The sequence below is a fragment of the Chlamydotis macqueenii genome, chromosome 5 (genome assembly GCF_036417535.1).
Source record: "Chlamydotis macqueenii isolate bChlMac1 chromosome 5, bChlMac1.mat, whole genome shotgun sequence".
Classification (NCBI taxonomy): domain Eukaryota; kingdom Metazoa; phylum Chordata; class Aves; order Otidiformes; family Otididae; genus Chlamydotis; species Chlamydotis macqueenii.
In genome coordinates this window covers 19,447,536-19,473,287 of record NC_141560.1, presented here as the reverse complement: position 1 = coordinate 19,473,287, position 25,752 = coordinate 19,447,536, and the positions used below count along the sequence as shown (strand labels likewise).

At 46.8% G+C, this 25,752-nt stretch overlaps 1 protein-coding gene across 13 annotated transcripts in view; it reads right to left on the bottom strand.

Annotated features, from left to right (window-relative positions):
* Positions 1-25,752, bottom strand: part of FOXN3 (forkhead box N3) — a 212,508-nt gene that overhangs the window by 125,093 nt on the left and 61,663 nt on the right. For 12 of the 13 annotated variants that reach the window (XM_086750096.1, XM_086750091.1, XM_086750103.1 and 9 more), the window contains one exon: positions 11,420-11,976. In XM_086750096.1, the coding sequence (XP_086606222.1) occupies positions 11,420-11,962 (543 nt within the window). In that variant the 5' untranslated portion in view covers positions 11,963-11,976. Of the gene's footprint in view, positions 1-11,419; positions 11,977-14,825; positions 14,975-25,752 lie in introns of those variants that run through there. The other variant, XM_086750101.1, reaches the window with a different exon arrangement.

Genomic DNA, 25,752 nt, shown 5'->3' with positions numbered 1-25,752 from the left:
ATACAAAAATAAATGAATGTAAGCAGAAAAGGAGGCTCAGCCTGAACAATAAAATCCCATTTGTCTCAATAGCTAGGAGCTAGCACCGTACTGAGTCTTCTGTGCAATTTGTCTCTTTGACAGCTTCTTTCCTCTTTCTCTGCCATGCAGCCAAAAGTCTAGAAAGTATCAGAACTTAATACACAATTGTAAAAAACAAATCTACCCTCTTTTACAATCGCTGGGTTTGTATATTTAACCCTGAGCACTGAGGGGGAAAACACCTATCTGTAGAGACGGGGTGTAAGAGAGAAAACTCAAATAAATTGGTGCAATGAGGTAATTATGTAACAATAAATGTATTATGTTAATTGCCAAACCAGGAAAAAACATTTTTGGGGAAGTTCATCTGACTGCTTCAAAACAAACCATGCAACGCCAAAAGCGCCAGCATTTGTCTGATTCCCAGCCATCCTTGCCACATCCCGACTCTCCAACTTCCCATCTCTCTCAGCTAAGACTGAAAACCTGCATTTTCCACACACACCGTGCATGTCTTCCCACAGCAGCTCTGCAGGCAAGCCAACAAATTATTTACACTATTTACCTACAGCTCCTTAATCCTAAAGTACTTCAGGAAGGGTGGAATTACATAAGAATCGCATCATTATTTCTAGTTAAATTTATAAATAAATATAATCTCTGAAGGGGATTCCTGCAGAACTATATACCTTTTGACCCAGGAGCTCTGTACCATTTTCTCTCAAACTCTGAGTGTAATTGTAGCTCCATCTGAGCCGGCAGCATGCAGTTCTTAAAGTCATCAAACAATCCTCTCCAGAAGCCTTCCAAGTGCTCCCAGCAGCAGAGAGGACCTCTGGAAGTGCAACGCTTCTGCATTACTCTAGGGCTGGAGAAAGCTGCATGCAAACTGTCAGTGCAAGGCAGTGGTACTGAGGAGAATCCTGCAAATACAGCTTTTCCTGCACAGCAAGGACTTTATTCCTAAAGATGAACAATGCAAGAACTATGTATTTCTCTCCAACAATTAAAAGAAAATAGATCTAATTGCAAAACTGCTATGTTTACTACGTTCTGTATCACTAAAACTTAACAGTGGTGTTTACCACCTCCCCCTCCCAATCTAAAACCAGATTTCCCTACTTTCACTGGAACACACATAGCCTAAGGAGAGGTGTGTTCCCACTCTCTCACTGAAGGGTGAGGAAAATAAATAAAAATATGTAAATGAAAGCTAGAGATAAGGTATCTAATCCTTAAGTACCTAACGTTAGCCTTGTATGAACCTCCACAGCCCCTGCAAAAGTTAACTGTAGGCATTTTGTTCAACTGTAAACTCAGAAAAACATTTACACTGGTTGCCTCATCTCAGTGAGTACCCTCCCACAGCAGGCAGCCATGGGATCTCATAAATATAGCTCTGGAGCAGAGCCTAATTTTCTGCTCACAGCTTGAATGAGTGTGAATTCAGCATTCAACTAGATTCTCTTACGCAAAATCCCATCATTAAGTTTCTGCTCCACGTACTGCCATAGACACTTTTCCATGCCATTGAGACTTCCCCGTACAGTTGCACATTCATTCCTCTGCTTACCAACAGTCATCTTTCAGGAAGTTACACGGGCATTTAAAAATCCTGCTGCCACTTAGCTACTGGTAAATTGCTACTGTTCACTGCTGCAACGAAATACAGTAATTCAGCATGCCACAGACAATGTTTTGGTATGTGAAGTCACTGGCCTAGGGCAGCAGTTTGGTTCCTTTTCTACTGTAGCAAGGAAAAATCCACTCATATTTAAGATCCTTGGAATGAGTTCTCTCGCAAATTCCTACATTGGTTCCCAGGATGAAATTTCCATAACACTCGGAATGGAATTTGAAGAACATAATTAACAAATTAAAATGTACTGTCTCCAAAATTGCTATTATGGATAACTGAGTAAGATCCAGAGGCATCATTTACGGCCACAACTGCTACTTTCCACAGCACTCAGTCCCAATTCTGCTGTTTTTTACTCAAGAGTAAATCAAAAGCAGCTCCTCTGAAGTCAGGAGTGCAAACTGGTGGGAGAACAGAAGAAAACAAGCAACGTTCCAGGATAAGAAGGGCAAATAATGACCTACCAAAAATTCAGGAGGAAAAAAAAAAAACTTATGCCAAAAGTAGGAAGGTCACTCCCCCTCTTCCTCCCTACTGTTGCTTATCTTGCATGACCTCTATCACTGATGAGTCTGACAGAAATTGCAGCTACAAGAAATTTAGGACTTTGTGGAAACCAGTTGAGTTGCCAGCAAGTAGATAAATCTTGTCAGCATCCAGACTGTTATAAATGTGCTTATTCTCCAGGAAAGATAGATAACCATAGTTTTATTGCCATTGCAATAATCTGCACTAAATGATCAGACACAGTAGCGATGATAAGTGTGGTATAGGGGCATTATCGCTACTACCAGGCATCTCAGCAGCTCCAGCCACTTGACCGGTAAGATCTGAAGGCAGGCTAAGAGGAATCACGGACACGATGGCATGGCACAGCCAAGGCACTCTGCCCGCCCTCATGTAACTCAAAGTGAGAATTGCTGTGAAGTTCAGTCCCAGATACTAATTTTACTCAAAAAGGAAAATATCTCTGGAAGCTCTCGCTAAAAGCAGCACAGCTGAGGAAGCTGCTTCTTGCCCTCATCTACAAGGCCAGTTAGTCCCAGGCCAGCCAGGCTCTGCCAAACGGCGAGTGTCTCAGCAGCCATCCACAGGGCCACTGTCCAACAGCAACAACGTTTCTGCTCCGTCAGAGGAGCTGCCTTTGTCTCCACAATTAAAGAAAATGCACAGTATCACTTCTGTGCCAAATTATTCCAAATCAGAGAAAACACACACAGGAATTAAGTCAGAAAAACACAAGACTGACATAAGCATTCAAGCAGATGTACATTTTACCTCTGAAGACATCAGAGCGCAAGCATCAAGGACAGGGACTCATAAGCGCACCTGAATGGACTGCCTGTGTTTCTCTGCTGCTCGTCAATTAATCACTACCAATCAATTTTGGCACCTCTTCTCTCCTCCAGCCCACCCACGATAATTTCTTGGCTCTGGAGCTGAGCAGGTACCCTGCTTTTGGCCAGCTCTGAGACACTGGAGCAGGTGGGGAATGCTTGGGAGAGGGACTGAAACTAATTGAATTAGATTGAATGACATGTTAGGAAGCAAAATTAAGTGGTTTTTCCCTTGAGATCAAAACTTAAATACTGAATCATAACAAGCCAGTTGCTACTACTGAAGAAAGCAAAATCTCATTGTTCTTAAACTACTTAAAACCAAACTGACTTAAACCAGAAGTACTAGAAAACCAGTAAGATTCATACACATCTCATTAAAGCAAACTTTCTTCAGTATCTTCCTTTACCTAGAAGATAGGAGACCTGACTTACACCGGTTCAAAATCTCAGACTATGAATCAAAAGATAAAAGCAAATACTTAGGCACAGAAATCTTTATTAGCTTAAAAAATACATATAAGGATGCAGCACAGTCTTTCCCTAGATGCTTACCAAGCAAAACTTAACCAGAGGCAGCCACATGGGGTTTTTTTAAGCAAACCTGTGTTCACAAGACTAACTATCATAACATACTGTTTTGTTACAGCTACATATTGTGTTTGCACCACAGACTCACCTAGCAATGGTCTGCCCAGTCCTGAAATGACAGAAGTGAATCACTTCTATACGCTAAACCACCACTGACCAACACACAAATACCAAAGTAAATTAAAAATAGTCACACTGGGTCCCTTTCTCATAAGGACTCCAGCTAGTGTTACCCTGGACCATTCATTTGTTTTAACTAAATTTATGATCAACATACAGCAATTAGCTGAAAATAACACAGAAGGTGCAGGTACGAGCAGCCTGGAGACTGCTTCTCTGTTGCCCAAGTGACTTCACCAGAAATGTGGAGCTGCTGCAAGAATGAGCCAAGGTTTCAGCTGCCCGGGTCAGCAAGTAGGATGCAGCAACTGCCTGAAACCAGAAAAAGGAAAGGAAGCTTCTCCAGCAACTCAAAGGCTACTTTCAGGCTGCCTGAAGAGTATTTTCAACCCTTCGGTTATTTTCAACTGCTCAATTACAATCAAGTCTTTTAAACGCTTTTCACAAGGTCTTCACCCAGGAAAAGCTGCCACACAGCACAATTTGCTGTAATCTTTCAGTCAACGTAAAACACTTCACTTCCCTTTTGGAAAGGAAGGAGGAAGTCTAAGGGACACATATTTTGTAACTAAAAAGAATTCTTTGATGTTTTGCTGAAGAACTGAAGTGCAAGACTGAAGAGCGCACACTCGGCCACATCAGCAAGCCCAGTTCATCTCTAATGTCCAGCCATAGTGCAGCCGCCATTGTGGGCCTACTGCTCAGGGGCATGTCTTGCCTCCAGCCACAGGAGTTTCACAGTGATCCCTCACGGGCCAGCGTTCATTAATGGACATGTAAAGCGCTCCTGTGCACGGACGTACTCCGGCTCCATCAGTGAGGCCTCTTGTGCTCAAAGCAGAGCACGGCCCCAGGATCTACACTTCCTCTGCTGGCAGTGGCAAGGGCAGCTTGTTAGCTTTCTGACAACTAGGAAGAAGAAACCTGTGTGGTAATGAGGACGTGAAGACAGCAGCATGGAAAAGGCTGACAACCAGTCTTATGGACATCTTTCCCTCTTCCATAACAGCTTTTCAGAGGACCCAAAGCACAGCTCCACTCAGAGCCACCTCTACCGCCAATATGAAAACCTCTGGGCAACATAAAAAAACAAACCTTGAAAGAATGAGAAAATACACGTGTGCACACACGTCCCCATGCAGTTTTATTAGGACCACTTCTCCCATGTCGTATGGGCCCAATCCAGCACCAAGCACATACCTGACCGAAAGTACAAGCAATCCCGGTGACTTCAGCACAGCCTGTGCTCTGGATGGTAAGAGCACCCCCTGCCCTTTCCCTTCTCCATCTTCTACCGCCACTGGGTCAGCTCTGAGCTGGCTGTAAGCCATGGGCACGGTTTCATGCCAAATTAAACAGAGCTGAGCCCACGGCCTATGCTGACACTGGTGCTCCTCTGACCGCAGTGACCATGAGCTAAGCAAGGAGCTGAAAATTAATCCAAAACACAAATAGTTTTCAGGCCACTCATTGTGTCATGACACACGTGCCAGTATGAGCTCAAGAGAGGCTGGTAATACAGTCCAGTCCCCCAGCAAAGGGAACAGGCAGCCAGTCTGGGCAGGGACCACGCCTGATGGTGGCAGCCCTGACCCCGATCACTTTTAAAACAGCTGTAAAACACCACAAACAACAAATAGCACAGCCCTACTCCTAGGGGAAAACCAAAAGAAATGTCTTCCCATTGTATTTAAACTTTTTTTCTCATTTCACTGTAGCCTTTACTTTGTGGTAGGGACCACATCCATTACCCCACCAAGCAGTCGTGCACCAATTCTCCCTGCTGCTGCCAGCCTCTATCAGGCAGGCCTGTCTTCCGTCAGGAATGGTTGGCCTCCTCAGCAATCCTAACTGGAGGTACACCCCAGCCTCCCCGTCATCTTTACTCCCTTCATTGTGTCGGCACAACTGCCTGTTGGACTGTGCCGTGACCTGAATCGGGGAATTGAGCTGAAAAGCAACTCGAGAATTAAAAAAAAAGAGGGAAAAATAAAAGTCCAGCCAGATCAGATCTCTGACCAACACATATGAACACAGAAGTTCATATACCAGGCAGGTGCTGGAGCAAACAGCCAGAAGTAAGGGAGGTGTGACCATGGCTGAAAAATGGACTCATCTATCCCACCACACCCCAAGCCCAACAGGTAAAGAACGGCCACTCCTGCCTGTCTGGACCCTTTCAGTGCTGCTTAACATGCTTTGTATCCTCTCTGCTGTGGGTTAGGAGCGCAGACACAGCCAGTTACTCCAGTTTATCTAACTTAAGTAACCAATCCCCTCTGGCAGGTCAATAGCCTGCCAATGTGCAACTAACACCCCAGTTACTCAGCAGGGTGCCTGCCCACAGGCTATCTTAACCAAGAGCAAGATAACATAAGCACCTTAGATATAAGGTTCAGAGGACTCTCTGGATATTGCCAGCTCTTCATCATTACTTGAAAAAGAACTGATTATGCTTTGTACAGCTCTAAACCAGTTAATACAGTCAGACTCCACTGCAAAGAGTAAGCTCTGATGTAAAGTCAACCAGCTGTAAGCTAGTGAAAGGCAAGCATGTTATTACCATGCACAGCTTTAGAAAATCTATTATTTAAATATTCTGTATAATTTCTTGGGTTTGCACTTCAAAAACAGAACTAAAAGGGTTCAAGAAAAGCTTTCCATAAATCATCTGATATCTGGAAACCCTGTGCTACAGTATGGTTCTAGAGATTTTTATGATTGCTCTGGAATGAGATGACCCTCATTTCTCTAAATATCAAATTAAGGAGAAAATTTCTGATACTAGAAAGGTTTTTATAATGACAGACTGGGGTATAAGAAAATGGATTTCAAAGATAAACTAGACGAATTCCAGCTTAAAACAAAAACAAAAAAAACCAAAACACCTCCTCTTAACGATTCGGGAAATTAACAGTTGGAGCAGCTTATTTAGGATATTATTTTATTAATGGAATCAATATAATCTGAACTCCTTAACATGAAGCTCAGGGGTTGGTTTGTTTGTTTTGGGGGGGGGGGGGGGGGATTTGGGCCTTGGGGTTGGTGGGTTGTTGTGTTTGTGTTTTGGTTGTGGGGTTTTTTTGCTTTTTTGGTTTTTTGTTCAAACACACACTAGCTCCACCAGATGTTATAGACGCAGTGAAATTCTGATGCTTGTGTTATTTGGGTCAGTCTAAGTAATAATATTAAAAATGGAGGAGATAATTTCTACCCCCAGAGCGCCACTGAGTTTTCACAGGAGATCTTCTCGAACAATAATGTTAAAAGAGGGAGGACAGGATCCTTCATGCCCTTGCCTTTGTGTATATGCAGATTGGATTAGGAGACTCTAAGGAAGAACAAGCAGGCTCCTTTCCCTCTCACTCCAGCTAGCGCTTATCTTTCTGCAGGGTTTTACCTGTCAAAAGTCCAGACATTATCACATCCGAGAAAAGACGTTGGCAGGATGGACTCCTAAAAAGTCTCCTGTGCCCAAAGGGGCCCCCACGGCTCTTGTCAGGTGCCCTGGCAGAGGGCTTATGAGAGGCAGAGCATTTGATGAGGACAAGCTGGATGCCAGCTCTCGCAGAACCAGAGGACCACTCGGGAGTCCTCAGATCTCAGAGCCTGCTCCAGACAGAGGAGGAGCCTGGCTGGATCTCCATGACCCAGTTATGGTCCACATACTTCTAAGAATAACTTTCACATCAAGCAAGGAGAATTTTCTTCTCCTATCCCCATAAACATATCCTTTACCCTCACTACATTTTTATTAAGATGTCCCTCAGCACGAGTGCCAAACAAACCTTTAAGAGACTTGAATTTCTTCAGTGAGCACAAAGCCAGGAGCATGTGTGCTTTCTCTACCTCAGACAACACAGAGCGGACACAAAGAGGAACCCTCTTGATAGGATGGATGCCCAAAGAAACACAGCAGAAAAGACAGCAGAATAGCAGAAAGGAGCATGAACTCTAACCGTGGACTGTTCACTGAGACAAAAAAAAATTGCAGAGAAGCCAACGAGGTCAAACATCCTTTCCCCTCATGTACTCATTTGATAATAATGATTGCGGAAGTTTGCATTCATAAAAGGCACAGATGTATCTGACACCCTGAAAATATAATGCTACCAGCCTTTGTTCAAAGCAGGAATCGCTACATGAATAAAACAAACCTTCAAAGGGGGAAAAAAAAATAGGGCTTATAACAAAATTTTTCACCAGATCCTTAGCTAGAGCAGCACTAGTGGGCGCAGCTATAATTACAGCAAGCCTACATAATGCATCTGAACTCGCTTAGCCCTTTCCCTGCAAGCAGGGAAGCTGCCACATCAGTAACTCCGTTGCTAGGGCAACTGCTTACTTTCCATATCAACTGCAAACTCGTTGCTATGGAGACACATATACAAGAAAAATTCCTCTCTATAGCCAAGGACCAGATGGTAGGGAAGTCAGGGAAGTCATGGGCTAACGGGCTCTACTAAATGGGACACACACTAGAGGACATTTAGATGCGTACTTTCACAATAGGATTAATCCAAATGACTGAATTCACAGGTCCAGCAGTATAAACAAAGCTAGGGAACTCCTCCTCTACTCCCCATCATGTGATACTTCATACTCTGGCCAACTATTATTAAACTGCTGAGCTCAATGCAAAGAGGTTTGTACAATCAAGGGCTCAGCATTTTCCCTTCTTCAGCCCGGCTCTCTGTCTCGATCTGGGAGATCAGCCTCATCGCAAAGTTACATGAATAGTCACTCTGTCGGCTTGCCAGGTAAGTCTGATGGCATTGCAGCTGAACAGCAATAGCGCATAAACAAATCCAAGGAGAAAAATGTCTTTTCCCAGAATTTCACAGGAGACCTAAAAGTACCAGGACAGGGCAAGTTCAAAACTTAAGTGATGCAGCCTGTAAGCCTTTTTTTTTTTCTTTTTTTTCTGCTACAAGCACATCAGGAAATGCAGTATTCATATGCAGGCAGAAAAAGCCATATACTATTAAATACATATTTAGCCCCATGAATATAAATTAGTGGAGCCCAAGATTGAGAAAACCACTATGCACAGGGAATTCAAATAAGAATTAAGTGTTCAGCAGAACTTTTTTAGAAAAACCATTACTGAAAGGCTACACAAACACTGGAAAGCACAACTAGGAGAGGAAAAGCTTCTAGCTTTTCACAATGTGTCAAGGCGCATCAACCAGCAAATGCCTGCAATTCCCAGCACTGATTAACTCCTTCCCCCTGCACTGCACATGTTTCAGAACCTATCTTGTAAGCATTTTATAACACACCATTTGCTATTTTTTTTTTCCCTACATAAAAACAGTTAGACAGGCAGACACCAAACCTGCAATTTGTCAGATCTGGCTGCAAAGGAGAAGAACTGGCATGAAACGATTCCTTACAGAGGAGAGTCCCCCCACTCCTTGCCCTGCCCCAAGCCCCAGCCCAAAACCAGAGAACCCTTTAGATGCACACCTTCCTTCTGAACAGTAGAGATGCTGGCTGCAAGGTACTCGAATTAACCCCAACTGTGCATGTGCACACACACAAAGGTATTCTGAAAGCCAGCAGTTGACGTTTACTGCCGCTTTCCAAGTCCACAATTAGCTGTCGAGCACCTGATTCAGCAACTCTGACCGAGTGCCAGTTCTGCGCTCGGGACTCTGTCTGCCACATCCCTTGGCCAGGACACAAGAAAAACCCAGCAGGGGATTTAAATGACTTGCCCTGCTGCATTTTATATTTGAGATTCTCATCTCATTCACCTTGATGCTGGCTACCTGCAGTTATTAGCATCTCCAGGAGATGGAAGAAATTCTTTCTCATAACCTGGGATTTTCCAGCAACGAACAAAACCCCACCTTGTTATTCATACAGGCCTGGCCTTCCACCACACCTCGCTGTCTCGCTATGTAACCATGGCTCTAATCACGAATTCGAGACGTAGGTGACTAGTCATGCATTGTGCTCCGCCACTTCCCCATGGAGAAGCAGCGCGTCGCGGTATTGTTCATATGAGCTCAGCAGACTGTCGGATATTTGACAGAGAGACATGAAGACAAGTTCCTCATAGGAAGGAAGCTGTAATCTAAATAGTCAACTTGTAAACAGAGGAAGACGGGTAGAACAAAATACAAATGGCAGTGTTAAACACATGCCTTGCCAGTTAAAATATTTGGGGGTTTTTAAAGTGTATTGTGTGAAGGTTTCTTACGGTCTGGGACAGGATCATAAGAGTCTGGTGTGGCACTTGTTATTATAGTCTCACTTCCAAACTTAAGACTGGTTTACACAAAACAAGATCCGGTTCAGGAACAGGTTTTTTAATCCCACAATCGTTCACAGCAACTAATTTATAAAAATACTAACATATAGTGCATGATCACCAATATGTGGACAGTGGATTTTAGAGAATGATATTAAAAAAAAAAAAAAGAGACAAAAAAATAGTCAATCATTTAAAAAAAGGAAAGCTTCAGAGAAAATAATGTTAAGTAATATAAAACGAAAAGCTGCTAATTTAGGGTAATGTATGACACTTTCTCTAGAGTTACTTGAGCTCCTATTTAAAGTTAAATCACACCCAAAATAGGGAGAACAGCACCACCAACAGAAGTCTAGTTCAGGGTAACCAGTTACAAGACAATCACAGCATTTACTTCACTGACATAGAAAAGTTGAGTGCATCTATTGTTTCTGCCAGGAGAAAGTGTCCACTTTCTGATCTTCAGCCAATTTTAGAGACAGACGGTCAGTGATGTGATTCTACCCACTATTTATTTCACTAAGCTGTGAGAAGGCCTGTGAAATTATTCAGCAAGCTGATATTTTTATCAGTATACTCATAGTTTGCCAAAGATTCATGCAGGCCACTGCTTCTGAAGATGGTCCCCTTTGGAAAACTGATATCTACTCCCAGGCTGACTGACGTGGTAGATGGCTACGCAAAGGACTGCCTCCACTGCTCAGCTCTCTTCCCCATTCCCTCACACACAGCCTCTTCCTGCAGACGCCGCTGAGGATTCAGCAATGAAACCAGGCGACAACAACAGAGATTCAAAAGCAAAAACGTGCTTCCCAGGCTTCTGCCACCACGCTGGTCGCAGAAGCTACACGAGCCCAGGGACGGTACAACTGAAATTTTAGTGAACAGTACAGCATTCACCTTTGACGCCAGACTTATCTCCTCTCTTTGAAGAGTTTCTCTAAAACCTGCCTGAAATGGAACGAATCTTCATCACTAAAATGCAGAACTACTTCTGTTTGTTTAAAATACAGAAAAGTTTTTTCAGATTACAACACAGACCGAGGAAAAAGCGATGGACTCTTACATAAGGCATACCCTTTCACTATACATTTGTATAAGCCAAGAACAGCAAGCAGCCTATTTATAACATGATTACATTCATCTCGTATAGCTGGAAACCATTACCACAGCATGATAACTAAAAACAATATTTAACCACTATGCATGAAGACACCAGCTGGGGGGAAAAGAAAAAACACACACACCAAGTACTTTCTTACAGATGTCTAGACAATGAATTTAACAAAATCAGAATGAGCCATGCTAAAGAAATGGTGGCTCTCTGAACTTAACGAACTACTTTACCAGGGACAGTGTTGCATATTCTGCATTTCACTGTTACGGACACGTTCTGGGATTAGCTGGTGAATATTTTCAGAGTCAGACAGGTTTCCATAGTTCCAAACTTACCTGACTTCTGTCTTTGTCCACTTTCTTAAAACACTTATTCAAGGATAGATTATGTCTCACAGAATTTTTCCATCCAGTGGGTGCGTTTGCAAAATATGGAAAGTGTTCCAAGATCCAGTTGTATATATCCTTTACGGGCAGTCTTTTGGTTGGCGAGTCCTCAATGGCCATAAATATGAGGCAGCTAAAGGAATAAGGAGGTTTGCAGTTGGGGTTCTGCTTGGCATCATAGGGCATGTCAGAGTGGGCAGGAGATGGTGGCGTGTCATCACCGAGGTCCTGAACAGGGCTAACGCTCCTTAACACCGAGTCTCCAAAGCTTTTCAGCAAGTTCTTGCTCTCATGTAACCAGTTCAAATTAGTTAGTTCTTCATCTTCCATGGCCCCTTTATCTAATCTGATGGCAGGCAAAGAGAAATCTAGGTCCTCGTCATCGTGAAGTGCCTTTGATAAATCGCTATCTTGGTAACGTTGGCTCAGTCCGCTGGGAACGCTAATTCCTGAGCCCTCTGGCTTCTTACTGGGAGGCATGACTGGACCCATTTAGACAGCAACTCCTGGGACAGCGAATCCAAAGCAAGGGAAGAAAGAAACAGAGAGAAAAGTTAGCTCACAAAAAGATACCACATAACATTTGACAGCTTTTCCCTTAACTGGTCACTCGGCCTTTTGCCACCTATATTAAAAACGACAGACTCACATAAATGCTCATACACAACCACTGAGTAAAATAAACTAAAGTCAAGACAAGGGAAGAAATTTCAGTCAATGGAGTAAAACGATAATCCCAATACACCTCAGTTCCGCACGTACGCAAAGCCCCACACAGGAAATCCTAAAGACATGTCCCTTTAATGAGGAATATGTGCATCAAATCATTGAATACTCCGATTGTATCACTTTAATAAGCATGTAGACTGAAAAAAAAAAAAAAGGGAAAAAAAAAAAAGAAAGGCTTAAGGCCAGTTGCTTCAGATTAAGTTCAGCTGTTTCACTTTTGAGGACAACACAACAGCATCATGATTAAAGTCACTCTGGCTAAAGGTTAAGGCAGACAAGCATCCAATCTGACTACAGTCGCAGTTGCAACAAAACTCAGAAATGACAGCAGAACTTCAAAACCAGCAAGGGTGGGAGAAGGGAGGAGGGAAAGCAACGCACGGTAGTTTTGGGATGAGGGCCAAGACACTGGGAAACAAGCGCCAGAGGAATAGAACACTTTAAAAATGTATGTAAACAGAGAAGATTTTAACATAAGCTGAACCGTATTTCAAACATGGTAGAAAACAGAGCCAGGAAGACTGCTGTGATGCTCAACAGTGGCCCAGGAGAGGTGGGATGAGCTGCCAGCAGGCCCCAGGAGGACCTGCGAGCGGTAACACTTGGAAAAACTTGAGCCCTTCAGAAGCTGGGCGCCTGCTCAACTCAAAAGTAGCAGACATGAGCCCAACAATTCTACTTCAGAAGCAAGAGACTGGCTCCCTTAGCTTCTCCATACAGCAAAACTGCCAGGATCTAGGCCTGCAGATGTGAACAGCAGTGAAATAAAAATTAGAAAGAGTTAATAACAGATTTTAAAATGATGAAACTTCCTGTACAAATGCTGAACAAGAGCAAAATGACTGCCTGTATCTAAAACATATCCTCAGCGGTTTCCTGAAGTAACGCAGTCACACAGTCTATACCTTAAACGAAGGGCAAAAACACTACAGGTAACAACAGAATGAACCATGTACCTACAAGGAAAAAAGAGCAACACAGCCATTCTGGAAAAGGGAAAGAGTAGACTATCTGTATTTTAGCTGTTACAAAGGGGCAAAAAAGAAAAGTTCCTTCTTTCTATAAACACTTTACACCAAAGCAGCCATTAGCAAAAAAAGAAACATACAGAACTTTTATGCACAGCAGCCCGTTAACACACACCACCACCCAACAAGCTCGGCGAACACGTGTGGTTTTACACAAGTATCTGGAAGAGGAAAAAGTACCGAGGCAGATATAAACACCGAGAGGCCAAACTTACGTAGGTCCTACTTCCTAGCTTTCAAAACAGCGTCCAGCACGGCCAGAAGGTAAACACCAGCATCGCCGGCATCCAGGGGCACCGGCATCGCCTACCTACACCGCAGCACACTCAACTTTTGACTCCAAATGGAAGTTACGTCCCATGAGCTTCTAAACAGGAAAATTATATGATGGCTGACAGTAAAGTAACTTAATTGCACTGTTGCTATGACAACACGCTGCTCTCTTTCTGTTTAATTTGCTTATTTGCCAGTATCCTCCCAAAGGGCCGTATCATACCATCCCCCTTTATTTTTTTTTTTCTTTTCCCTTTCTTTTTCCCCCTCTCCGGGCAGCGTTCTTCACGGGTGCCGGAGCCACCGGGCGGCCCCCTCGGGCCGGCTACCGGCGCCCGCAGCGAGGCCCGGCGGAGCCCGGCCGGAGAGCGCTTCCCGGCGGGGCCGCCGCGGACGCGAGGGGTGCCCGGGGCCGGCCCCCCGGCCGCGGGGCTCGGCCGTGGCTGCGCCCGCGGGGTGGAAGGGGGGGGCGGTGAACGAGGCCCGTGGCGGCCGCCGCAGCGCCCCGCCGCCAGACAAAGGAGCGCCGGTCACATGAGAGCCATGAAATGTTGGGCGAACATTTTTAATCCGCTGCCAATTGCGGGTGCTCCACCGGGTACCCACACCGCCGCTCGCCCGAGGGGGCCTCCCCGCCCGCCCGCGCCGGGCGCCACCGCCCGCCTCACCCGCGGCACGGCGGGGGCGGGAGGAGGGGGAGAGACCGGGGTGGGGGGTGGGCGCACCGGGGCGACCCCCCCGCGCAGGGCTCCCACCGTACTTGCCGCACGGGGGGGTAGGGGGGAAGGCGGGGGGGCGGGCGCCCATTGGCCATCGCCGCAGCCAATCAATGGCGTTGCTAGGAGACTGGGACTGCTCCGGCCGGGCGAGCGAGGGCGGCCGGCGGCGCGCATACCTCCAATGCCGGCCAGATGTCACCGGCCCGCGCCGGCCCCGCCGCGCCGGGAAAGCAACTTCTCCCCGCGCCCGCCCCGCTGCGCGCCCCCGCGCCCCCAGCGGCGCCCCCTTAGCCCTCTTTTGTACAGATATGTGTCTGCCTGCGCGCGTGTGCGCGTAGTCAAAAAGTCCTCGTCCGAGCAGCCCCCGGCGGGACCACCTCGAACCGGAGGCGGCTCCGCGGCTCGGCCGGCTGGGCTCGGCGGGGGACACGGCGGCGCGCGCGCCGCGGCCGCGCACCAACTCCTGGCCAAGTTGTGGCGCGGAGGCGGGCCGGGCCGCGCCGCGCCGCTCCGGGGCGAGCTCAGCCCAGCCGGGCCGGGCGGGACCGCGCCGCCCGTCAGCGCCTTGCGCAATCCCCGCCAACAACAACAACAACAACTCCTCACCTGGGGGGGGGCGGTGGTTTCACCGCGGTCCCTTCATGGCTGCGACGCAAACTTTCATCTGACGGAGCCCGGCATCGCGCGCCCCCCGCCTCAGCCCGAGCCCCGCGGGGATCCCGGCGCCGCGGGCGCCGCCGCCAGCATGGGGCCCGGCCGCCGCCCGCCCCCCCGCCCGCCCCGCGCTCCCGACGGGCAGCGGTCCGCCTCGGTGCGAGCCGAAGAGCGAGAAATTGTTTCCACTGCAAACAAAAAAAGGCGACACATGACCAGGGAGGGAGGGGAGAGAGGGAAAACGTGGGCTGGGCCAGCCGAGACGGGAGAAGCCGCGGAAGGGAGGGACGGCCGCCGGCGGTGGGGGAGGGCGGCGGCGCGCCTCGCCTCGCCTCACGGCAGGCCGCGGGGACCCGGCCCCACGCCGCCCCCGCAGGCCCGCCAGACTCGGCCCGGCCCGGCCCGGCGCGGCGCGCGGTCGCCTCCGAGGCGGGCGGCGTTCGCCGGGGGCGGGCGGGTGAGGCGGGAAGCGGCCGGGGAGAACTGACAGCGCTGCCGGTCCGCCCGCTTGTGCGAGTCGCTGCCCCTGCCCGCGCCGAGAGGGGAGGCCCGTCCGAACCCACCCCGCCTGAACTGCGGTGAACTCACACGGCCGCCGCCGAAGGCATCACCGCGGGCACCAGAGGTGCAAAGACCAACGCTCCGGGGCCGTGCCTCTCCCTCCGCCTCGAGGGGAGCAGGGGAGACCTCTTCAACGCCGAAACGCCCCGCTCCCCCCAGGCAGTTCCATCCTCCCCGAGGCGGGGGGGCAAACGTTGCAAGCCCCCCGGCGGCACCCGGCCTCCGCGGCGGCCACTCCAGACCACCGGTCCTGCGGGTGCCTGCGGGGGCCAGCTCCCACAGCGGCGCGCAGGGCCGGAGGGTGCTGCAGGGGGTCTCTGCTGCTGGCTCGCTCTGTCATGAAACTATGGGCTCTGTTCTCACATTGTGCCCTACAGAACCCTGTTGCACAAATCTGCAATAACTGCCGAGGGGAAAAAAAAAAAAAGAAATCCAGTTTATTTCTTTAGTCTAAGGAAATTTGCTTTAAAATAAGGCCTGATTTAATTAGGAAGAACGGTGCATTTTCTCCCCTGCTACCCCATACCTTGACATAACTAGTATGAACTTGAGTAAAAAAACCCTTACCATCAGTTAAGAGAACTAACTTGATTTAAAAACAGAAAAGAGGTTGCCCAGTGCAGCCAGCACCAGTTAAACATACAGTCTCCCACATGCAACGCGCTTGGTCTCAAGCAGCTTCGGTGACCGGCAGCACAGAGTTAAGGTATGGCTGCCCACCTGCGAAACAAGCACATGAAATTGTTTTGTAGCTGATCCACAAAAATCAAGGATTTTCCACTCTGAGTAAACAAGGCTTGCAGATTCGGCATACTTCAAAATTAATTTTCCTTTCAATATAGAAAAGGTCTGCTGCAGAAACGTATAAACAACATAATACGAGTTAGAAGGACGGGTATCTTGGTAGATCCTTTCCAATGCAGCCCTGGACACAGAAGTTATTCCTAAGCCGAGAAGAAAAGCGTTTTAGCCATTTTACTTTGAAATGTTAGGACAGCTGTCTCAAGACTTTGCAGGAATTGTGTGCTGGCCCACACAAACAGTATTACCCTGCTTAAGCAGGATCACCACTGTAACCTCCTGCATGTCTGTGTCCGTCCTTGGTCATTTCCCAAGGCATGGGCTACCTCTTTTAATGTCTGACACTTGCAAAATTCACATTTTTAGTCAAGAGAGGGGCAACTACTTCGTTTGCAGGGCTGAAAAGACTTTCGTTGATTCTCTCAAACTAGAAATTCCTGTCATAACTCGCTAAGACCTTCTCTTGCCGATAGCTTTCCCTCCCCTACCCAGTGAAGTGCTATTTCACATTCTTGCATATTTTCAAGAAGACATGCCAGCAGCTGGATTGAAGAACAGGAAGCATACCTATCGGGCAGCAGAGTACCATTGTGACCCACCGGTAACCAGCCCTGCCCTGTGACTCCACCAGCCCAAACACTCCAGTAGTCAGCAGACCATTGGTTTACTCAGTTCTTATCTCATGGCCGTTTGGTTTCAAACCCAAACTAAATTACCAAGTCATAACTCCACCCACCTGAATTTACTCCAAATGCCTCAGACGTTTGAGTGAATCAACACGTCTCTCTATCAGCAAGCAAGGAGATCTATCACATTTATCATCACTTGTAAAAGTCAAGTGTCTTAGAACAGAATACCAAGAAGAATTCAGCTAATGAGAAGTATTTCAGCTAATGAGAAGGGGGAAGCCTCGTGAGATGCAGGGTAGTACGCAAAGAATAATTACAGCTTGAATACATTATGTATGCATCCTATTCAGGTACACAGCTCAGTTCTGTTCAAAATTAGTGGCAAAATTCCCCATCGATATTGGTGGAATAAGATCAGTTCCAGAGTTGTATCTTTTCTGCAGCGGGTGGGAATTTCCCCAGAGTGCACACTAAAGATTACAGCGAAGGGCAACTGCGAGACATTTGCCGTGTAGCCAGAAAAGCCAGCATGATCAAGCGCAGGGGCCAGCAGCAGCTGACGCAGAAGTTTAGGAGAGCAGGGGGACAGACTGCCCACCGGCTTGGAGAGCTGGCACGGGGCTCCCCGCTGAGGTACCCCGCGAGGGGCAGCAGCGCAGGGCAGGCTCCCACTGCCTCCTGCTCACCCCTGAGCTCAGCAGCAACTGGGGCTGCTGACGTGCAGAACAGTGAAACACCAGCAGCAAGGTAAACACTGATACCTTGCCTCTTGGGAAAACTGACCCCCAGCTTCTTCCAACTCTGCTGGAATGCTTAATAGAACTCATTTAAGAAAGGTGAATAGTCTTGCACGATACCACTGAAAGATCATTAACTGCTGCTTAGAGACTACAGCAGCATCAGAACATCCAGGGTATGGCCATCAGGTAACTCTGTAATCTCAGGCAAGCCACCAAATTTATTAAGTGTCAATTTCCCCATTTCTAAGACAGAAATAATACTAACTCATTTAGCAAAGATTTGTAACAGTGACAGATGAAAACTGTTTATACATCCAGACCAAAGTACTTGCCGCACCGGAGGCCGATTAGAAGTACCAACAGTGCAGAGCTGCACTTTAGCCCTGTGGGCTAATACACAACAGTCTAATCTTTCCACTCAGATTCCAGAATACCAAGTGCAGATGTTGCAGCATCTTATTTAATGAGGATTTCCAGTCATCTCCCTATACTCCTTTATCTCTTATCCTCCTCTAGATTGGAATCCCTGATAACCTCCCACAAGCCGTAGTTGCAAAACGAGCACAGCAAGGGTCACGGGCTCTTTATCAGCCCTCCAAAGCTCATCTTCCCCCCTCCCCATCTCCATCTCTACTGAGAACATCTTCCTTTGCTAGTATTATGACCATGCCACATGACCTTGCTAAATATTTCTACTTTCTGCCCTCTGACCTCACCAGTCTCACCATTCAGCAGATCTGCATTTCTTATCCTCACCTTCAAGCCCCCATTCCTAACCTGATCTCCAATTATAATGTCCTCATTGACTGGCATGCTTATCAATATTTATTCTCTCTACATGTCTTGGTTTTGGCTGGGATAGAGTTAATTTTCTTCCTAGTAGCTGGTATATTGCTGTGTTTTGGATTTAGGATGAGAATAACGCTGATAACACACTGATGTTTTAGTTGTTGCTAAGCAGTGCTCACATTAAGTCAAGGACATTTCAGCTTCTCATGCCCTGACAGCAAGAAGGCTGAAGGTCCACAAGAAGCTGGGAGGGGGCACAGCCAGGACAGCTGACCCAAAATGGCCAAAGGGATATTCTACACTGTAACAACGTCATGCTCAACATATAAACTGGGGGAGTTGGCTGGAGGGAATTGCTGCTCAGGGACTGGCTGGGCATCGGTCAGTGGGTGGTGAGCAATTCCACTGTGCATCACTTGTTTTGTATATCCTGTTATTGTTATTGTTGTTATTACTATTATTTTCTCTTCCTTTGCTGTCCTATTAAACTATCTTTATCTCAACCCACAAATTTTACTTTTTTTTCCCCAATTCTCCTCCCCATTCCACTGGATGGGAGTGAATGAGCGGCTGCATGGTGCCTAGGTGCTGGCTGGGGTTAAACCATGACACTACATCAGAGTCAAATTTCTTCCCTGATGGTCTGCGGCAAGTTTGCTAACTAAGCTTGCTTATGAGGATTTATAATTTGATATGCAGCTGTACCCAAAACCCTCCCAATTCTGAAAGGGTCTTGAAGTGCAAGGTACCTTTCAAGATCCTTGCTCCTTGTGATCAGCGATCAGACCCTCAGAGTGGGACACATCTCAGGCTCTGTCACCGTACACTGGCCGTCTAGTTTTGTTCCCATTCTTCCTCCATGCAGAATGACTGGTGTCCTCCATCAGCCTTGTGTTTCTAAATTTCTGTTTTCTCTGAGGCGATGGATTTAATGTTGTACAGAGCAGAAGCACATTGAACACTTTTGGGCACTAATAAAAACTAAATTGTGAATACAGCATGTTTGCTCATTTCCTCTTACACAACTCCCGTTCCCAGCATTCTTCTCCAGTCCCTCATACAGAACCTGCAGTATCAACACTTCTTTATTCTTAACCATGGCAGACCAGCCTGGTTTTGTTGCTTGCGCTATGCCTGCTTTTGGGGCAGAGAAACAGCCGCTTCTGCATTCCCACCCCAACAGCCAGCGCCTCTGCCTCGCACGGAAGTAATGCAACAAACGGGCTGACAAGCAGTGCCTCGCGCCTGTGAAAAAGAGCAGCTCTTGCCTCGCAGCTGCTCCGTCGCAGTCGTGCCCTGCCTTCCTGCCCCATGCCTTTTACAAGCACGTGCTCCCTGTTCTTTTCCCACCCCAAGCACTAGCTCAAGACGTAAGCTGTACACGCAACGAAGGCCCAGCTTACTCCAGCTTACTGATAGGAGATCTGTCTTTTGCTTATTCACTTGAGACCATGGAATCAGATTTACAAAGCATTTTCCCAACCTTTCATTTAATTATTCTTCAAGTTCTCGTTTGCCCCAGCTGGTGAAACCCAACAGAAGCAGAGCTGAATCGGGGAGAAAGGGAGCACTGATATGAAGCTTTGTCCGAAGTGCGAGCAGATAAAAGTATCTACATCATTTCTGTTTCATAGGCTAAAATACAATGAATTTCTTACAATAAAATCCAGAGTTTTTATTAAATAGTTCCTTTATAAAATAATGTATGCACATTTACGTTATTGTAGTAACACTTGCTTGCAGCTTCTAAGAAAATGAGTATACTTAGCGCTAAAATTACATACAGCTGACAAGCTACCAGCAAGTGTGTTTCTGTACATGAGTGCGGTGGGAGGAGAGTATCATGCATGCTAGTTTGTCCTACATACATTTATTAAAACAGCTCCATATGAGAGATGCTTTCCCAGTGCAGTTGCACCAACATACTGGCCCCCCAAGCACAAACCTCGCTTACGCTGGGAAAGGGAAGCTTCTGCCAGTGCAGTTTATTTTAGTAGCCCAGCCAGTGGGAAGCAAAAAGTTGCTGGGATAAACATATCTTTACTGGAGTCTTTTGCTATAATGGAGATACTGGTCTGAAATCACACACCTAGCCTCACACAGCTGGAACAATAATTGCAATGCAAGCCAGCAGTTCTGGTACTGTTGCAGCATTTGAAGAGCTGAAAAAAGAAAGAACTGTTTTCTGGGGTTTGGTGCCTTGACTCTATCTGTCGTACAGGTGTCATGCCACCAAATGTGGCCTGGAGTTATCTCAACATTAGTATTCACCATTTGGCAGCTGAAGTCCAACTCACAAGTAATCAGCAGAACCAGAAATCAACAGTATTTTTATTCTTAAAAACAAGGTGGAGGAAAAGCAGCAGCCAACACTGCACAGAAGTAAAGATCACAAGTTTGGGGAAAAACTATAATGGAGAACTAAGTTCTTTTTTATAAAGTTCCCACATTGTATTGCCAAATTGAATTTCTAAAACTAAGACAAAATTCTTTCTGGACAACATCTCAAGTCCTGCCTCAGCTTTCCTGAATACAAGCTGTTCCTTTCCTCAAAGACTTCAGGAGTTTGTCCTTTATTTGTGTACCTACACACGCAAAATGAAGCTCCAACAGCACCTCACAGGTAGTGAAGTTTGTGTTCACATCTCATCAGCCGAGGGCCTCAGGAACTGACACTGAACAAAACTGGCTGTCACTGGAGCTGTAAGCCAGTAGGTAATTATTCTCCCCTGACCATTTGCTTGAGCCAATGGATTTCTTAGCCACAATCATACCGAGTCCCAGCTTGAGCTCTTGACACAGCAGAGGATATTTCAGGGTGCTGTCCTCACCACTCGGCACTACTTTTACGGGACATTTCTTGAACGCTGTTCCTGGAGGAAATCCCGTGAGATGCGGGTCCAGATTCCCAGACTACGGCAAGGCAGAGACAGCTACGAGAGCCCGTACGAGGTGATGCAGTGATGAAGCACAAGCGCGGCTGACCTATGGTTGTGTCTGCAAAGGGAGGCTGAGAGGACGCAGGTTTTGGGAAACGAGCAAAGTGTCATAAAATGATTAAGCGGACTTCTGTCCTTGGTGTGTTGTTAGTACTACATACCAGCCTACCAAACACATCAGGGAGCAAGGAATGGAAAGCAATGAAAAATTGCAGTGGGAGGACTAAAAAGAGTCAGGGGCATCAGCACAAAACTTCTGTGCCGTCCCGTGCTCCCCTCTGCACTCAGGCAGAGCAGGTAAGTGAGATTTGGGAAGGAAGGAGGAAAGCTGGGAGAGAAGAAAAGCACAGCTAAATTACCTGCATCCCAGCAGCAGCTTCTGTTGCCAGCTATGGCCGAGAACCAGCCCTGGGCTGCCACATTCATGTCCTGTGAGGTGGGTTTCCCTGCTTTTGGCTTCTCCATGGTGACAAAAGTTTGCTATGATTATGGGCTGACTTATCCACTGCGGCATTAATTTATATTGGGCCTTCCGGCACTGCTCCAGTCTTTTTGGCACCAGGTACCTTCAGTTAACAGCTGCAGTCATCTGGGAGGTGCAGCACCTCTGACACCTCACAGATTTTTTGCAGGCAAATTTCTCATTCCACAGGTTTCTCACAAGGATGCCACAACAATGGAGTGGGCCTTGGCAGCCAAAGCACTAGGAAATAATCTTAGGAATTTTTTTTCTTTAAATCTGCAGTTCTGTAGACATTGATAGTTATGTCTCCTTCTAAGGTTCAGCTAGTTCCAGCACAGTTTAGCACTTCCACAACCATTTCAAGGACAAAATCATGCTATGGCTATAACAACATTTTGAAGCATGTTTGAGGAGAAAAGTCACTTTTATTGCTTGTACACAGGTAAAGGCTTTTACTTATTCCACATCACTTGTCATATAACTGTCAGTATTTTTTTCTATAATGGAAAAAAGAAATACAACATGAAAACAACACAACATCAAACCAAACATCACATAATTAAAAAAAAAATAAAGCTATCACTGGAGAAACTCCTGCAGGTTACTGGACCAGCACTGGGCAGCAGAGTGGAGGTTCAGTAGAAGGGAAGAGCGCTTCGGGGCTGGAAGGAGACGCTGTCCTCCACGAGCCAGCCGCTCAGCTGTCCCTTCGCCGTGCCGCTGAACAGCAGGCCCGTGTAATGACAACCGCAGAACTCACTTAAGCTCTGAAAAGGTGACTAATGAGCTCATTCATGCTGCCTATAAATTATTCACTACGACACCGACCCCACTCAAGACAAACGGTAAAGTAAACTTTAAATACAGGGATCCAGAGCCTCCTGTGTTGTCGGCCTCTGCCTGTAAAACTTTGTGCAGACACTTCGCTCGCTTCTCCCCCCTTGTTAAACTTGCTGGGATGCTCAGGCCTTTTTTACTGCCTCTAGTAGAGTTCAAGCAGCTGCAGCTGCTACGTATTTATTTCTCTGTTACCAAGTCCTTTTCATTAGTAGTTGCAGGTAATCACGAAGCGCTATAAATAGCTTTAAATTACATTCTTCAGAAATTAAAGTCTGACCTCAAAATGAAGGCCAGAGCTAAAGAAGTAAGACGACAATGGCACATGCATGTTTTGTGAGAGGCAGCCTATCTCCAGAGCCTGGGCTTATTGAGACTTCTGTGAACATCTATGATTTGTGCCAAAATGAAAACCGAGGACTTTAAAACACACGCTTTCATTTTTTTAGATGCCAGACCAAACAAGCTTCTGATATGTTTAGGCCCAGCCCATTTCTAAGAATACTTTTGTTATCCTGTTAGCGTGAAGACAGGTTATAGCCCAACGCTAGCGGTGCTGGGGTGGCTGGAGCGGGCACTGTCACTGCGACAGTACTTGTCTTCGGAAGATAAATTGCTCACAATATTTACAAGTTAACTTTAGTAACTCATTGCATGTTGAACTAGCAACTACAAAGGGCCATGAAAGACACTGTCTTATATGACACGTGTCTGATCCTCAGTGGAAAAACGTTACTCGCACCTCGGGTTACACAACCCAACTCCAAAGGTCGGAAACTACTAGATAAAAGGGAAAGCCAGGAATTACACAGCTAAAGTCCAGGCTCTGTGTAAGGCATAACACAAGGTAAAGTGTGGAAGACGTAAGGCAGCATCATAGCGATATCTAAACACAAGAACAAAAAGGGGCTAGCAAAGGAAGTTTGCAAATGAAATAATCACTCCAATTTTCATTAATCACTCTGTATTCCAAGCTGGAAACGCTGTAACTAAGCAGAGTAAGAACTTCTGCACTACTTGAAGAAAAGGACTTTACCACCTACCGGCAGCCATGTGATTAGTCTGCATTGATTTACATTCACGATTCTGAATCTACCAGAGACACACAGAAACCCTGTTGCCCTGTTAGTACTGCTCTTTAAAATAATTATTTAAAAAACCCCAAATCCCCTGACAAACACAAGACAGCAACGGAGCAGCCCACACTACATAGCATGCAAGTCTTGACTTATCAAAAGCTCTCCACCTGACGAGATTCCTCAGCCTCTCATAGCTGAAGGGTGTTGGCAAAGGGCTGCTTTGAAACCCCGACACATGCCGGACCCCACTAACCTGTCTGGCGAGCGGAGTTCACCTCCCAGTTCAGTGGTGGGAAACCGAGGAGGTGCTTCCCCCAGCCCCGGCTCCCCACACCCTGCTCCTCATTTCCCTAACGAAGGCCCAGCAGTGATGTCAGTTTTGCCCCAAGGCATGACTTGGTCAAAATAAAAACAACCTACAGTTGGCTGCAAAATCAGAGGAATGCCAAATCCGGGGGAGGATGAGCAAACAAACTGACAGTACAGCTTTTCACTGTGTGGAACAAAGCCAACCCTTAGCTGCGACTGACAGCGAATCTCTTGGCTGGTCAAGCGCTGCTAATCTGGGTGAGCGTGCCTCTTCAATGGACAGTGCCACGAATCTGGTTGAGGGTGCCATGGATGGCTTTGACCTGAGAGGTCACCTGGGGGTCTTGAGACTCCCATGCCACAGGTATGGCACACAGCAGGCACCGGCTAACCGGGTTGTCCTCACCACTGCTCTGGGGCCAGCGAATCCTGCTGAGGTGAAGGCAGCTGGATCATACTGGGAACCAAGGCAAACTCAGCCCAATCCAAAGCCACGCACAGCTGTTACCTCTACTAGAAAACTGCTTTTCCAACTCCTCCTCCTCCCCCTTGGCTCTCCAAACCACATAACCTCGTGGCTCTCAAGATGCCAGCGTGCATCCATCTCTCAGGAAGTTTCGGCTCCTCTGTGCTTTGCTCAGATCATTGCAATACAGTATGGGTACTTCTTACCAGAAAACAGCAAATTCAGATCTTCTCAAAGCAAAAAAAATATCTATTTTCAACACAAAGGAAAAGCTGTGGCTTCTCTATTCATCTACAACCACACACAGGTCCCAATCCAAAGAAAGCTGACATTTATACACTCCAGTAGCTATAGTCTCACAAGGTGAGAAAGTCCATAAGCCCTAGCCAGAGGAGGCCAGAAAATAATACATGTATCACCTTTACTTTTACTTATTTCTGTCTGTGGTCACAACTCCTGCAATAGTGGAGATGGCAAAGCAAATGGGCTTGAACAAGCGCTGCCATCCATAACTTATTACTTGCTCCTCTGCCACAGTGCTGGTCTGACACACTCCTTGTACATAGCCATGGCTGGCTCTGGACTCTCATACACACCCGCTAGATTTAGGGAGCCAGGGATGCGCTGCACTCACGTGTAAAGTGTGGGACTGCAACTGGGCCTAAAGATGCTCTCTGTCTGGAGATTCCCCGCAAATGCAGCATGGGAAGGGGCCCCTGGCACACAGCTGCTCTGGCAAAGTAATCCTGGCATGTGGTCCCTAGCTACAGACCAAGATCCTGCGGCGCAAGGTACTGAGCAAGCAAAGGAAGAGGAACTATCTCTGCATCAAAATTCTTATCAGCCAAGTTCAAGAGACAACAGGGGAACAGGACAAGAAGGCTAATTTGACCACTTAGGTGCGCACCACTGGATTTGGAGGACTGCGTACTTTCACTGGATTTTTTTTATGTCTCTCCTAATGCACATGTACACTGTGACGCAGCATCTACAAACCCCGCCGGACTTGCAGAACAGCCCCTGTCAAGCCCCTGATCTCTGTGAGCGAGCAAACACTTGTGCAGGGAGGGGGCGTGTGCAGGCACGTACGTGCTCAAGTCTCTTCAAGACTGGGATTTTAGTTGTCGAGTTCCCAGAGGGGGTCCTTTCTCAAGTTAACAGGTTCTACTTGATCAGGGTTTCTTCTTTCATAGGTCAGGCAGATGGAATAAGATCTTGAAAGTGGCCAGATGGAAATTTATGCCTGTGCTTGCCTTACTGAGTGGG